This window comes from Orycteropus afer, unplaced genomic scaffold (genome assembly GCF_000298275.1).
Source record: "Orycteropus afer afer isolate SDZICR_OR568_19922 unplaced genomic scaffold, OryAfe1.0 scaffold00530, whole genome shotgun sequence".
Lineage (NCBI taxonomy): Eukaryota > Metazoa > Chordata > Mammalia > Tubulidentata > Orycteropodidae > Orycteropus > Orycteropus afer.
Window position 1 is genome coordinate 935,712 of NW_006922117.1, and position 14,235 is coordinate 949,946.

At 34.5% G+C, this 14,235-nt stretch overlaps 1 protein-coding gene across 1 annotated transcript in view; it reads left to right on the forward strand.

Moving 5' to 3' along the window:
* Positions 1-14,235, forward strand: part of CSMD3 (CUB and Sushi multiple domains 3) — a gene marked incomplete at its 5' end in the record, with an annotated part of 1,439,134 nt that overhangs the window by 894,088 nt on the left and 530,811 nt on the right. The window contains 2 exons of the mRNA XM_007955674.2: positions 2,183-2,299; positions 12,973-13,188. Coding sequence (XP_007953865.2) covers positions 2,183-2,299; positions 12,973-13,188 — 333 coding nt within the window. The remainder of the gene's footprint in view (positions 1-2,182; positions 2,300-12,972; positions 13,189-14,235) is intronic.

The following is a 14,235-nucleotide window of genomic DNA, read 5'->3' on the forward strand; positions in this document are numbered from 1 at the left end:
ATATTTTGTGGGGACGCAACTCAATCCATAACACTAACTTTAGTCCAACAATATTTCCTTAACTCCCAACCTTCTACACAGGTATAGTGGCAGCAGCTTGAGGACAGAAAATTCCTGATAAAAAATCCAAGTACAGAAAGTAAGATCCTTGACAAAGTAGCTTTATTCAAAGACATTTGAAGAGGAACTTTCCCTCTGCTCATGATACACATATACACATACACACTTACATACACACGTGCCTACATCGAGGAGCACATAGGTACCATAGTTCTAAAAATTTATCTGTCTTTTTTGTTACTATTTGTATTTTTCACCTAAATTTTATTCTCTTTAATTTTGATTCTTCTGTTCACTAAGAAGTTCTAAGTTAGCTGAATGAGGAAACCACCTTTCTGAGGTGGTAAATCTTTATGGAAGTAGATTGCCCAGTGTTCCCTCTACAGAGTGGCTGGTGGGTATGAACCACTAACCTTTCGGTTAACAGTCAGAGGCCTTAGGCACTGTACCACCAGAGACTCCTGAATGAGGTGTAATCCTTTCAAATGAACATTTTAATTCCATTTTAGGTGTTAATTCAGTAGAGTACTTTCAATCACATTTTACTCAACATGTTCATATTATTTTGTAGTTGTTGCTTATTTTGTGTGATTATTGGAATATGGAATGAAATAAAATAGTGCATTAGAAATAAATTAAGTAAAAATAAGAAAGAACAACAAAAAGTCAGTCTTCCATTTAGAAACTGAATGAAATGCAAGGAAAATAAAAACAGATCAAATTTTTACTACCATTATAAGCAAGATACAGTGGAAATGATTACTCTATGTGGTCATTACAGTAAGGTGATCACATCATTGTATCATGATTACGTTGATTGTAAAAGCATGATATAACTTTTAAAAATGAAAAAAAAAAAAAGGAAAGTTCAATAATATTGTCAGTGAAGGGCTGTGAAGGCACTGAATAGCAGCACTCACTAAACCATCCATACTAGGCAATGTTTTGATGTAAATGAGATTAGAAGCACATGCTCACGTTGTAGGTAGGCAGTTTATAAAGCAACTTCAAGAGAGACACAGGATAAGAAAATGGATAGAATAAAACAAGTAATCAAAGAAGGTGTGTTTTTATTTTGTTTTTACAAATAACTCTATATGCTTAAATACTTTGAGGAACTGCAGCCACATTACTTCTGGAAAGGTCACTGTAGAATAGCAGCCAGGTATGAGGTATCATCTCTTCCAGTCAGCACTGCTGCTTGGAAGAATGCATGTGTGAGAACAAAAACAAAACCAACTGCTGGTGTCCCCCGTAAACTGGACAGGGATCAAGTCAGAAACGACTGAAAGTTGTCTTCATCCTGTTTTCTCCTGCACTTGCCTATATCCGAGAGCAATGGCCTCTCCAAGGGAAATAAAACAAGGAGTGAATAGCTTCTTCTATTAGAATATAGTGTCTTCCTCTAAATTTTAATACGAGTCTCTTCTAATTTTTAATACTGATAACACTGGTATAGTATAAGCACCGATACTTGTTGAATGTGGCCAAGGACATTGTAAACTGTGATTTGTGAATATTTAATCAAATTGTAATTAATGTGATCTCACTGCATAAACATTTATATATTTTTATTATCTTGAGATATCTACTTATAATTTGTAACAATCCCCCAAAATCCCTTAGTTCATGAAATCTCAGAGAATTTCAGAATTGGAGAAGCAGCCTTCAAAACCTTGCAACTTCACTTTTTTAAATGAAACCTTGGAAGTATAAGATACAACATTTAGGAAACTATAATTAACAATTCATTTTCTTAACGATTGATAAGAAAGGAGCTGCTAAACAATTATTCATGTTTAATTTACAACCAATCTATGTAAATGTTGCTTATAATTAGAAACGACAAGTATATACTTAAAATTCAAATGTGGAAAGTTGAGCTATCTTCTGTTGGGGCCAGTATTGATTCTCAGAAGCTATTAAATACTTTTCTCTAGTGTTGCGATGGATAAAATGGTTTCCTAGTATTGGAAGGAATACTACTTTTATTAATACCAGGAAGTAGCTTAAACCAAAAAAAAAAAATCATACTTATCCTATTCCAAGAGAGGAGATAAGAGATTTTTTCAGCCTGTGCCTGTCTGGGACTTATCATGGCTCTATTTCTCTGTATTTTCAGCATTGTGTGGAGGAGATGTTAGAGGCCCTAGTGGAACAATCTTATCGCCTGGCTACCCTGAATTTTATCCAAATTCTCTGAATTGTACATGGACTGTTGATGTAACCCATGGAAAAGGTAATATGCCTCATACAATATAATTGGACTATCTATTCAATTTTCGTTGTACCTATTTTATTTCATTTTGTCCTTCACAATGTCATTTTTCGTGAACAGAAACAGATCAGTAATAAATATGCCATAAATAAAATTCAATTTGAGTAACTGCTGCAGAAGATTACATTTATTTTCTTGAAGTATTATAGTATATTCATATTTTTTAGGAAAAAAAAGATTCTGTAAGAGTTATTTATTTTCTTTTGGTTTATTAAACTAATTTTATTTTGGAATTTTCATATGAACAAAGCATCAGACAGGATGGCTTTTGTCTCTGGCATTGTGTTCAGGTTTGATTTCAAAAGTTCAAAGAGAGAAACAAAGATGTGAAATTCTGAGCCTGTTATAAGACAAACAGTACGCACTTGTTTTGAAAATGCTTAAAAAATGCTTATGTTTATTTATCACATTTTTAGTCCTCATATACACTTATAATCATTCTAAAAATACTTGTGTCTCTAATTCCCTAATACAGAACTATAGATATATTTCACAGGATTGAACTGGAGTGTAAATTTGCTTTGTGCATAAAATAGATGTTAATAAATGTCCCTTCAATAAATAGATGAAAGACCTTGCAGTATTGAATAGACGCATTCACGCAATGCAGATAAACTAGCAAATTAGCAATATAGCTGATGAAGATAGCAATTTCCAAAAAATCAAACTCACTGCCAAGGAGTAGCTTCCGACCCTTAGCAACCTCCATTGGGTTTCCAATGTGGTAAATCTTCCTTCTGTGGTAAATTTCCAGTGTGGTAAATCCAATGTGCCCCATCTTCCTTCTGCAGAGCACCTGGTGGGTTCGAACTTCCAGCTTTCTGGTTAGCAGTCAGATGCCTTTAGCACATCTCCTTTAAGATAACAATTTGACATTGGAAAAACAGTCATCCTAATATAGCAAAATGAAAATAGATTGAAAGTATTGATCTGGAATTATCTATATGAAATATTTAAAACCAGGTAATGTGTACTTGTCAAAATCTGTTTCTGAGAAATAGATTTTCTTTTACCTCTTGTTTTATTGCTCTTATTGGTATTTTTACTTTTAGAAAATGTTTTGAAAATGTCAAAACATATATAGCAAAAATGTGTATCAATGAGAAGAGAGTGTTATAATTCTAAAAATAAAAGTTTTATTTAATCTATTTAAATTCCTTAAGGTTTTACAAATAGGATTTGCACTTAATGAAATTATATATCATTTTCATAGAGTAATTGGGAGTTCTGGTGGCATAGTGCCTAGGGCATTTGACTGCTAACCAGAAGGCTGGTGGTTCAACCCACCAGCCACTCCTAGGAGTCCAGATTGACTTGACGGCAGTGAGTTGTTTTTTTGTTTTTTTTTTTTTTAATGTTGGAGCAGTGAGTAAAGCATTTAATTACTATCCCAAAGGTCAGTGGTTCAAACCCACCCAGCCTAGAGAAAGATGAGGCAGTCTGCATCTGTAAAGATTTACAACCTTGGAAACCCTATGGAGAAGTTCTACTCTTCCTGTAAGGTCACTATGAGTCAGAATCCACTGGATCACAGAGGATATGGTTTGGTTTAATTAGACTATCACTGGGAAAAAATAAAATGAGTATTGTGATATTGAACAGATGGAAATAGGTAGAAGACTGTCATGTGAGATTTTCTTGTTCTCCGTAATATAAGTCTGTTTGCTGGAAGTCAACCAATCCATTAAACCCATTGATGTCAAGTCGATTGTGACTCACAGCAACCCCGTAGGACAGAATAAAACTGCCTCATAGGATTTCCAAGATTGTAAATCTTTACAGAAGCAGACTGCCATATTCTTCTTCCACAGAGTGGCTGCTATATTCCAGCCACTGACCTTTCAGTTAGCACCTGAGTCCTTAACCATTATGTCCCCGGAGCTCCTTCTGAAAGTTAACCAAAGCATCCTGTTATTGTAGTGTGCAGTGGATTAATGGAGTTTAAAATAAATTCCTCTATATTATATAAGAAGATTGAGGGCTATATACTGCTTTCTATGTAAATAGAGATTTAATTAACACTTAAAGCTTTGCATCTTCACAGGTTGCAAGTGTTAATTAAAACCGTATTTACATGGCAAGGAAGGCAAATTTAGATGTCTTTCTTTTAACAGCCAACAAAGTTTATTTGAATTACAACTATTCCAAAGTGTAGCCAAAGTTATATGAAGGATAATCTCTTAAAATAGGGAGAAAATGTAGAGGTAACTTATTACCCAACACACCGATGCTGTCTACAGTGTTCCATAAACATGATGAACTGGTGTGATCTTGGTAATTCCATCAACTGGAATTTAGTAATTAGAGAAACTTACTCAGTGTTAGTACTGTTCTAATTGTTTGAAAGTTATTTTGCAATAGTCATCCTTGTTCTGTTCTCTGAAATTATATAAAAACCTGTTTCTGAGAAGTAGATTTTCTTTTACGTCTGTTGTTTTATTGTTCTTATTTATATTTTAAGTTTTAGAGAATGTTTAAAAAAATCAAAACATACATAGCAAAAATGTTTATCAATGAGAAGAAAAAACAGTGTAATCCTTGTTGCAACCTAGATTCCTCAAGTATTATGTTTATCACGTCCTGAAACCCCAAACTTACCCAAGCTTTTTTCTTTCCAGACGGAACATTCCCAGGTCCTTCAGTTCTTTATCATAGGCATAATTTATAGTCATTACCACTCTAAATCACGCCTCTTTAAATACTCAAGCTTTTCAGAATTCCCTTAAGACATAGTTTTCTAAAACTAAACCCAGTATGTAGTGGTCAGTTTCTACATATTATATTAGTGGAGTCCAAGCTTTATTTCATTTATTTTTTTGCTGCCACGCCATACAAATAATTTATAAGGAATATGTTATTATTGTTATCGTGTGTCATTGTGTCAATTCTGACTCATAGTGACACTACAGGACAGAGAAGAACCGCCTCATAGGGTTTCCTAAGCTGAAGTCTTTGTGGGAGATCACCAAGTCTGTTCTCCTGAAAGCAGTTGGTTGGGTTCAAGCTTGTCACCTTTTGGTTAGCAACCAAGCACTTAACCCATTGTGCCACTAAAGCTCCAAGCAATATGTAGTCAGTTCAAGAGCTCTTTTAGATCAGGGGGAACATAAGTATAGTTAAGCATAACCACTAAATTTCTATAAATATGCAATTGAATCTTTCTTTTCTATCTTCAGTGCAGGCTTTTATATTTACTGCCGTTATATTTCATCATATTGGTTTAGATCCAAAGTTCCTATGGGATCATTTTAAATCTGCAGTCTGTCACACAATGCCTTAGCTAGCTTTCAATAATACATTCATTCATCATGGTATTTTTTCTGTTCTCCTTAAAGACTTTATGATTATAAAATATAGTACATGTTGATCATAATAAATATTTTTAAAATGAAGATGAGAAAAATCACCTTTAACCTCACCAATCTAAGTGAAACACTTATAATATTTTGTTGTATTTTCTCCCATGTTTATTTATACATACTTTTTATAGCCACATACTGCGAATACACTGTATGTATAGTTTCATAGTGTTCTACTCTCATTTATAATTATTTAACAGAACTTTCCTAAGAAAGCTTGATCTTCAAGGTTTTTAAAGGATTTTTAGAAATCTTAACTAGGAACTCTCTAAGTATAAATATCTAAACATCTAAGATATAAGAAACTTCAAACATACCATCAATGATACCTTCCCCCCTGCTTAACATTAAATCAAAGATTATGAATACAGACGATTGTGCAGCATTTTCAAATTCATTTGTCTACAGTGGCTTTAGCCTATATTGTTCCTTGTTTACAATGATATCATAAAAGATTTTTCTTGAATATTTTATATATATCAAGATAATGATTAAATTTTGTCTGCTGGAGGTCTTTAGAAAAAAAATAAACTACAAAAAAAAAAAAAGAAAAACCACCCACCAACCCCACTGACATCCAATCTATTCCTACTCATAGGCCACCCTAGAACTGTCCCATAGGGTTTCCAAGGTTATAAATCTTCCCTGAAGCAGACTGTGGCATCTTTCTCCAGTGAACCAGGCAGTTGGGTTCAAACCACTGCTCTTTCAGTTAGCAGTCTGATGCTTTAATCCCTGTACCACCAAAAAAAAAAAAAAAAAAGAACTCCCATAGAGTCAATTCAAATCATGGCGACCCCTCCTTGGGTTTCTGAGGTGTTATCTCTATGGAAGTAGATTGCCCAATCTTCCTTCTGAGGAGTGGCTGGTAGGTTTGAACCACCAGCCTTCTGGTTAGCAGTCAAGTGCCTTAGGCCTTATACTGCCGGGGAAGGGGGGCGAAATATCAAACTTGGAAGTAAATTCATTCCCATGGTTTGGCTTTCAGCCAAACAATAGGTCAATAAGGGGAAGATAACACCAGAGAAGTATGCTTTCCTCAGAACAATCAACCATTTGAGATCAAAAGGACCCAATTTGTCCAAGGAGAAAGTTCAGTAGGCTGGAAGGGATTAGCAAGAAGGATGAATGGAAATAGGCAATGTAAGGAAGAAATGGGATGAGTGAGTTACATTGTAGGGATTGCAATGAATGGTGTGAAACAAAATGTGTATGATTTGTTTAATGGAAAAGTGATTTGTTCTGTAAATCTTCAACAAAATCACAATAAAAAGTTAAATAAATAAATAAAAACCCTTAGACTTAGTATATTAAATATTCAATCTTGTACTTGAAAATATTATGCTAAACAAAGTAAACCAGACACAAAAAGACTGATATTGTATGATCTCACTTACAAGAAATATTTCAAATAGGCAAATGCATAGAGACAAAAGTGGGTTAATAGTTACCAGAGTTTGGGAGGCAGTGGTGGTTGTTGTTAAGTGCCACCAAGTTTGCTCCAACTCATAGTGACCCAATGTACAAAATGTAAAACACAATGAAACACTGTCCAGTCCTGTGCCCTCCTCACAACTGTTACCACTAGCTCATAATCATAGCCAGTGTCAATCCTGAGGGTCTTCCTCTTTTTTACTGGCACTGTATTTTACCCTTCTCCAAGGACTGGTCCCTTTTGATAACATAATCAAAATATGAGAGACAAGTCTGGCGATTCTCACTTCTACGGAGCATTCTGGATACTTCCTCCAAGACAGATTTGTTTGTTCCAGCAATCCATAATACATTCAGTATCCTTTGCCAAAACCACAACTCAAATGCATCAATTCTTCTGCTGTCTGCCTTATTCACTGACAAGCTCACATGCATATGAGGCTTCTGGAAAGACCATGGCTGGGGTCTAGTGTTCCTCAGTCTTCAAAGTGACAGCTTTGCTCTGTAACACTTTGAAGCAGAAAATCAGCCCACTGCAATATGTCTTTTGATTTCTTGACTACTGCTTCTATGGGCATTGATTGTGGATGCAGATAAAAGAAAACGCTGACAACATCAATTTTTTCTCCATTTATCTTGATGTTGCTTATAGATTCACTTGTGAGGGTTTTTTGTTTTCTTTATGTTGAGGTATAATCCATAGTGAAAACTGTAGTCTTTGATCTTGATCAGTAAATGCTTCAAGACATCTTCCTTTTCAGCAGTCATGATTGTGTCATCTCCATATCACAGGTTGTTAATTGTTCTTCCTCCAATCTTGATGCCATATTCTTCTTCATATAGTTCAACTTATCAGATTATTTGCTCAGCATACAGTTTCAATAAGTACGGTGGAAGAACACAACCCTGACATACACCCTTCCTGATTTTAAATCAGGCAGTATCCCCTTGTTCTGTTTGAATGACAATCTCTTGGTCTATGTGCATGTTCCTCATGAGCACAATTAAGTCTTCTGGAATTCCTATTCTTTGCAATGTTATCCATAATTTGTTATGATCCACACAGTCAAATGTCTTTGCATAGTCAATGAAACACAGGTATCATCTTTCCGGTATTCTTTGCTTTCAGCCATTATCCATCATCTGACATCAGTGATAATATCCCTAGTTCCAAGTCCTCTTTGAAATACGGCTTGTATTTCTCAAAGTCCCCTGTCAATATACTGCTGCAACCATTTTTGAATTATCTTCAACAAGGTTTTACTTATGTGTGATATTGTTCTATGCTTTCTACATTCCGTTGGATCACCTTTCTTTGACATGGGCACAAATATCAATCTCTTCCAGTCAGTTGGCCAAATCGCAGTCTTCCAAAGTTCTTGACTTAAATGAATAAGTGCCTCCAGCAGATGTTATTGAAACATCTCAGTGGGTATTACATCAGTTTCTGGAGCCTTGTTTTTCACCAATTCCTTCAGTGCAGCTATGATTTGTTCCTTTGATACCATTGGTTCTTGATTGAAGGCTACTTCATAAATACATGGATATCAACCAATTGATACAGTGACTCTTTATTCCTTCCATCTTCTTTTGATGATTCCTGCATCATTCAATATTTTGCCCATAGAATCAATATTGCAACTCGAACTTTGAATTTTTTCTTCAGTTCTTTCAGCTTGAGAAATGCCAAGCCTATTCTTCCCTTTTGGTTTTTTAATTCTAGGTCTTTGCACATTTCATTATAATACTTTACTTTGTCTTCTCAAGCTGTCCTTTGAAATCATTTGTTCATTTTTTTATTTTGTCATTTCTTCCATCACTTTATTCTATGTTCAAGAGCAAGTTTTAGAGTGTCTTCTGACGTCCTCTTTGGTCTTCTCTTCCTTTTCTGTCTTTTTACTGATGATTTACCTTCTTCATGTATGATATTCTTGATGTCATCCACAGCTCAGTAACTTCAGTCATTGTTATTCAATGCATCAATTCTATTCTTCAGATTGCCTCTAATTTCAGGTGGGATATAATCAAGGTCAATTTTTGGCTCTTGTGGACTTATTTTAATTTTCTTTAGCTTCAACTTGGATTTGCACATGAACGATTGAAGATCTGTTCCACAGTCAGCTGCTGGCCTTGTTTTGACTGAAAACTTTGAACTCCTCCATTGCCTTTTCCCAGAGATATAGTATATCTGATTTACGTGTATTTCATCTATGAGGTGCATATATATAGCTACCATTTATGTTGTTGAAAAAAGATATTTGCAATGAATAGGTCGTTGGTGTTGCAAAATTCTATCATGCGATCTCCAGGATCATTTCTATCACGTGATGATAGAGCACCAGCGGGTCCCATAGTGCACAGGTTTCAGTGGAGCTGCCAGACGAAGACCACTGTTGCTTCTTCTTTGTTTCTAACTTTTGCATTTCAGTCACCAACAATAATCAATACATCTTGATTGCCTATTTGATCAAATTCAGACTCCAAAATTAGTAAAAAATTTCAAATCCTTTATCTTTGTCTTTAGTAGTTGGTCTATACCTTTGAATAATAGTAGTATTAAGTGCTCTTCTTTCTAGGTGTATTGTCCTATTACTGGCAGCAATGTACTTCAAGATAGATCTTGAGATGTTCTTTTTGAAGATAAATTCAACACTATTCCTCTTCAATGTTTCAATCCCAGTAGAATAGATTACATCATTGTCTGATTCAAAATGGCCAATACCAGACCATTTCAGCTTACTAATGCCTAGGATATAGACCTTTAACTGTTCCATTTCATTTTTGACAACTTCATATTTTCCTAGATGCATACTTTGTACATTCCATATTATGATTTTTAATGAATGTTTGCCACTATTTCTTCCGATTTTGAGTCATGTTGCATCAGCAAATGAAGGTCCCCAAAACTTTACTTTATCCATGTCATTAAAGTCAACTCTCCTTTGGGGTGGCAGCTCTTCCCTAGTCATATTTTTGGTACCTTCTGACAGGATCATCCTCCAACACTATGTCAGAGAGTGTTTCAGGCCTATTCATAATGTTTTCCAGTGATTGTCAGACAGCGTATCACTTCTAGTCATAATGTTTTCAGTGGCCAGTTTTTCCAGAAGTGAATGGCCCCCTCCTTGTTCCTAACCTGTCTTCATCTGGAAGCTCCGCTGAAACCTGTCCACTATGGGACCCTGCTGGTATTTGAAATACTAGTGGTATAGACTCCAGCCTCACAGCCACACGCAAGCCACCACAGGATGACAAACTGACAGATGATTAGTGGGTGTCCAACAAAAATGGCCTTAGTAAGGCATCTTCAATTATAATTCTCATGAATAGGTAGTATGATGTTGATATCACTAAACTTTCTCATGGGTCTTCAGATATCTACTGCCCTTGTAGGAGTCTTTATACTTGCCTTATCTGCCCCTTTCTTCAGAAATGTCTGTGCCCAGAGCTGTTTCTCCATATACTTCTATGTCTCCATACATTTTTGCTTATTCTCAAATGCCATTGACCCTCAGAAGCCTCTACTAGCCCCTTAGACATATTAGTCACTCTATTTCTGTGCTCTTATTTCAATTATATTTACCATTTTTATAGCACTTAACCAAATATTATGACATTTTGATTTGCATGTCTTTCTGTCAGAGAGACCATGAGTTATTTACAGTTTTATGAATATTTGTGGTCATAATTTACATTATGGGTCCTTTGCTTGTTTGAATTAATTAGCTATTAGCAAATTTTGAAGATTTTAAGTTGGTTTTGCAGTAGGGATAACAGATTTCACCAGTTAAATCATACCCTAATAAATAGCAGCTTCCTTTTTTACAAGTGGTTGGTCAGGACCAAGTTGTAATATAAAGTTAACTCCTGCTTTGGAGGACTGAACTGAACTGTAACAATAGTTAACAGTTCCTTGTGCCTGGTCATTTTAATATATTATCTCATTTAAACTTCAAGACAGCTTTGTTATACCCTTTTTTTTGCGTATGGGAAAAACTGAGTCTCAGAGCAATCCATTCAACTCATTATTTGACAGTTTAATGTATTTCAGGACAAAAATTTATTCTTAAGAAAATATAAATGTTACTGAAATGATTTTTTTCCTTCTGGGTTCTTTTCCTAATCTTCTACTATCTGAGTATTTTTTCATACCTTAGATTCACTTATCAGAGCTTTCTAATCTTATGATGTTCTGGAAATTTAAATTGCCTTTAATCTAGGTGGTAAAGAACCTGCTCCTTACCCTATCGACACCTTACTCCCTTTGACATCTGGCTGGTGTCCATTAATACTTCTATACTGAAAAAATATTTAAGCAGCTGACAATAGCAAGACTTCTACTAAAATATCTTTCGGGTTCCTTGTCATTGTAGAGAGGGGAAAAAAAGGTTTTGAAAAAAGATTTTTGTCAAATGAGATATAGCATTATACATTTTCAGAGCTTCCCCAAACCAAAAATTTCATTATAAAATCATAACCTTGCCTTGTCATTTCTTATGTTTTCAGCTTGTTTTTATCTCATTTTACTTCCTTTTGTATTTAAACAATGGTTTTGCTAAGAATTTCCAACATTTATGACTAAAATATAGATGCATAATGATAAAGACTGTTATTCTGTATCTTTGGAATTCCTTAATAAAGATTTTGATGAGTTTTAGGTCAATTTGAAAAAGAAAAAAAGAAAAGTACTTTAAGAGAACAATGCATGTGGCTTTTGTTGTGAGCCATTGAGTTAACTCCAAATAAGGAAAACCCTGAATGGTAGCACAGAAAAGCCCCATAGAGTTTTCATGGCTATAATCTTCCCGTGGAATCACCTAGTGAGTTCCAACAGATGACCTTTAGGCTAGCAGCCCAATGCTTAGCAATTGCTCCTTCACTTCTGCATTTGTGCCAAACTTCAAACTATCAAAATGGTCATCAGTAGTTGAACAGATAACTTAATGTGGTTTATTCACAAAATGGAATGTTATGCTGCGTGACATTGAAAATAAACCACAAACACATGAAACATGAGAGGTGACTCTCACACACATAGTGCTGAGTAAAAGAAGTCAGAACCAAAAGAGAACATGTTACATGATTCCATTATAAAGTACAGAAACATTTATAAAAAACGGCAAAACTAATAATCTATGATAATAGAAGCCAAGTGAGTGGTTACCTCTGGCAAATTGAAGAGCCAGAAATGTTTTACGAAGAGCTGTGGGTATTACTGGTAATGTTCTGTTTATTGATTTGGGTGCTGTTAGCAAAAGGATGTTCAGTTTGTGAAAATTAATTGAACTTCATTTTTCAGTATATTTTATGAACAGGTTGAAGCATGTGGAAAATAAATAAATGGGAAGTCATTATGTCAATTTAACAAATAGTACCTCTCTATGCTTGCTTTGTATGTCTCTTCTAAAATTGGCATTTAATATTTTTTGGAAGTTGAATGCTTTATTACTAAGCATGGTTTTTCCATTGTTTGAGAGAACGGGAGAATGAAATGGAAGAAGCATGTAAAATATTCATTAGAAAGCTGCATTTCTGACATAAACAAAGGATATTTATTTTGCTTAAAATTTTCAGAAAACTCAAGTGAGTCCTTTTCACAGTGATTTTTAAATTTTATTTCTAAGCATTTTATGACATGACTAATGAGATCTCCCATAAGGAAACCAAAGGAAACAAACTAAAGAAGAATAATATATTATGCATTTCTAACATTTTATAGAAGTGCATTTTATTGTAAGAAAAAGGGGTCAATTGTTAGGCAATTGGCTTTAGTTAGTTTCATAACCCTACGTACACTACTGATATACCTAATAACTTGAATTGTTCTACCTTTGTTAATAGGTGTGCAGTTTACCTTCCACACTTTTCATTTGGAAGATCATCATGACTACTTACTGATCACGGAGAACGGCAGTTTTACTCAACCACTGGCACGACTTACTGGTTCAGACCTTCCTTCAACAATCAATGCTGGTCTTTATGGAAATTTCAGAGCTCAATTGCGATTCATTTCAGATTTTTCAATATCATATGAAGGATTCAACATTACATTTTCTGGTGAGAAAAACAACATATAAACAAAATTATCTCCTTTAACAAGTTAGAAAAATCTTTTTCTTTTTTTTTTTTTTTTTTTAATAGTACTTGTACAACATGTGATAAAGCAGAGGGGGAAATAGAAGAGAAGAAAAGTGAAAAAGAATGCAAACAAATATCTGTCAATTAGTTTTAAGGAAAATTTGAAGTATCTTGAGGATTGTTTATAGTAATAACTTACAGAGAACTAAACAAAGGCAAAAAAATAATTAACTAAAATTTTACTTGAAGTACATTAATTACATTTCAACACACACTCCTATAGAAAGGACAAAAGGCAAAGCTAGCTAAAATGCCTAGTGAAGTTGAAACAAAAAACAAAATATATTTTTTAATGGCTCAGTTAAACTCCAAACAGTAAATGTGAATTTAACCAGTGATATTCTAGTTTTACGTCTCTTGGAAATGGCATGGTAAACAGCCAAGATTGTGGTAAACTTATTATTTTGGAACCGGATTATCTAGAAACAAATTAATGTGGTTACTCCTTTCTTCTAGAATAACTTTATCCATAGAAAGTTGTATAAATTAAATTCTAGAACAGAAGCCCTAGTGGCACAGTGGTTAAGCACTCAGCTGCTAACCGAAAGGTTTGCAGTTCAAACCCACCAGCCACTCTGTGGGAGAAAGATGTAGCATTATGCAATTATAAAGATTTCAATCTTGGAAACCCCATGGGGCAGTTCTATTCTGTCCTGTAGGATTGCTCTGAGTTGGAATCTGCTTGACAGCACACAGTAACAAAAGATTCTCAGAAAAAAAAAAAAAAAAAAGATTTCTATGAAACCAAAGATAATACAAAGCGTTTTTGCTGTTTAGAGTTCTAATTTCCAGTTGAATAGTGAGATGAATAGTTATTTCTTAATATGGATACACATTGTTAAGTAAATCTTAAACCAACTTACTAATATTAAAATTCTGGTTTTATAATTTTTTATCTATAATGGGAACTCTGGTAGCATAGTGGCTAAGGCACTTGACTGCTAACCAGAAGGCTGGCGGTTCAAA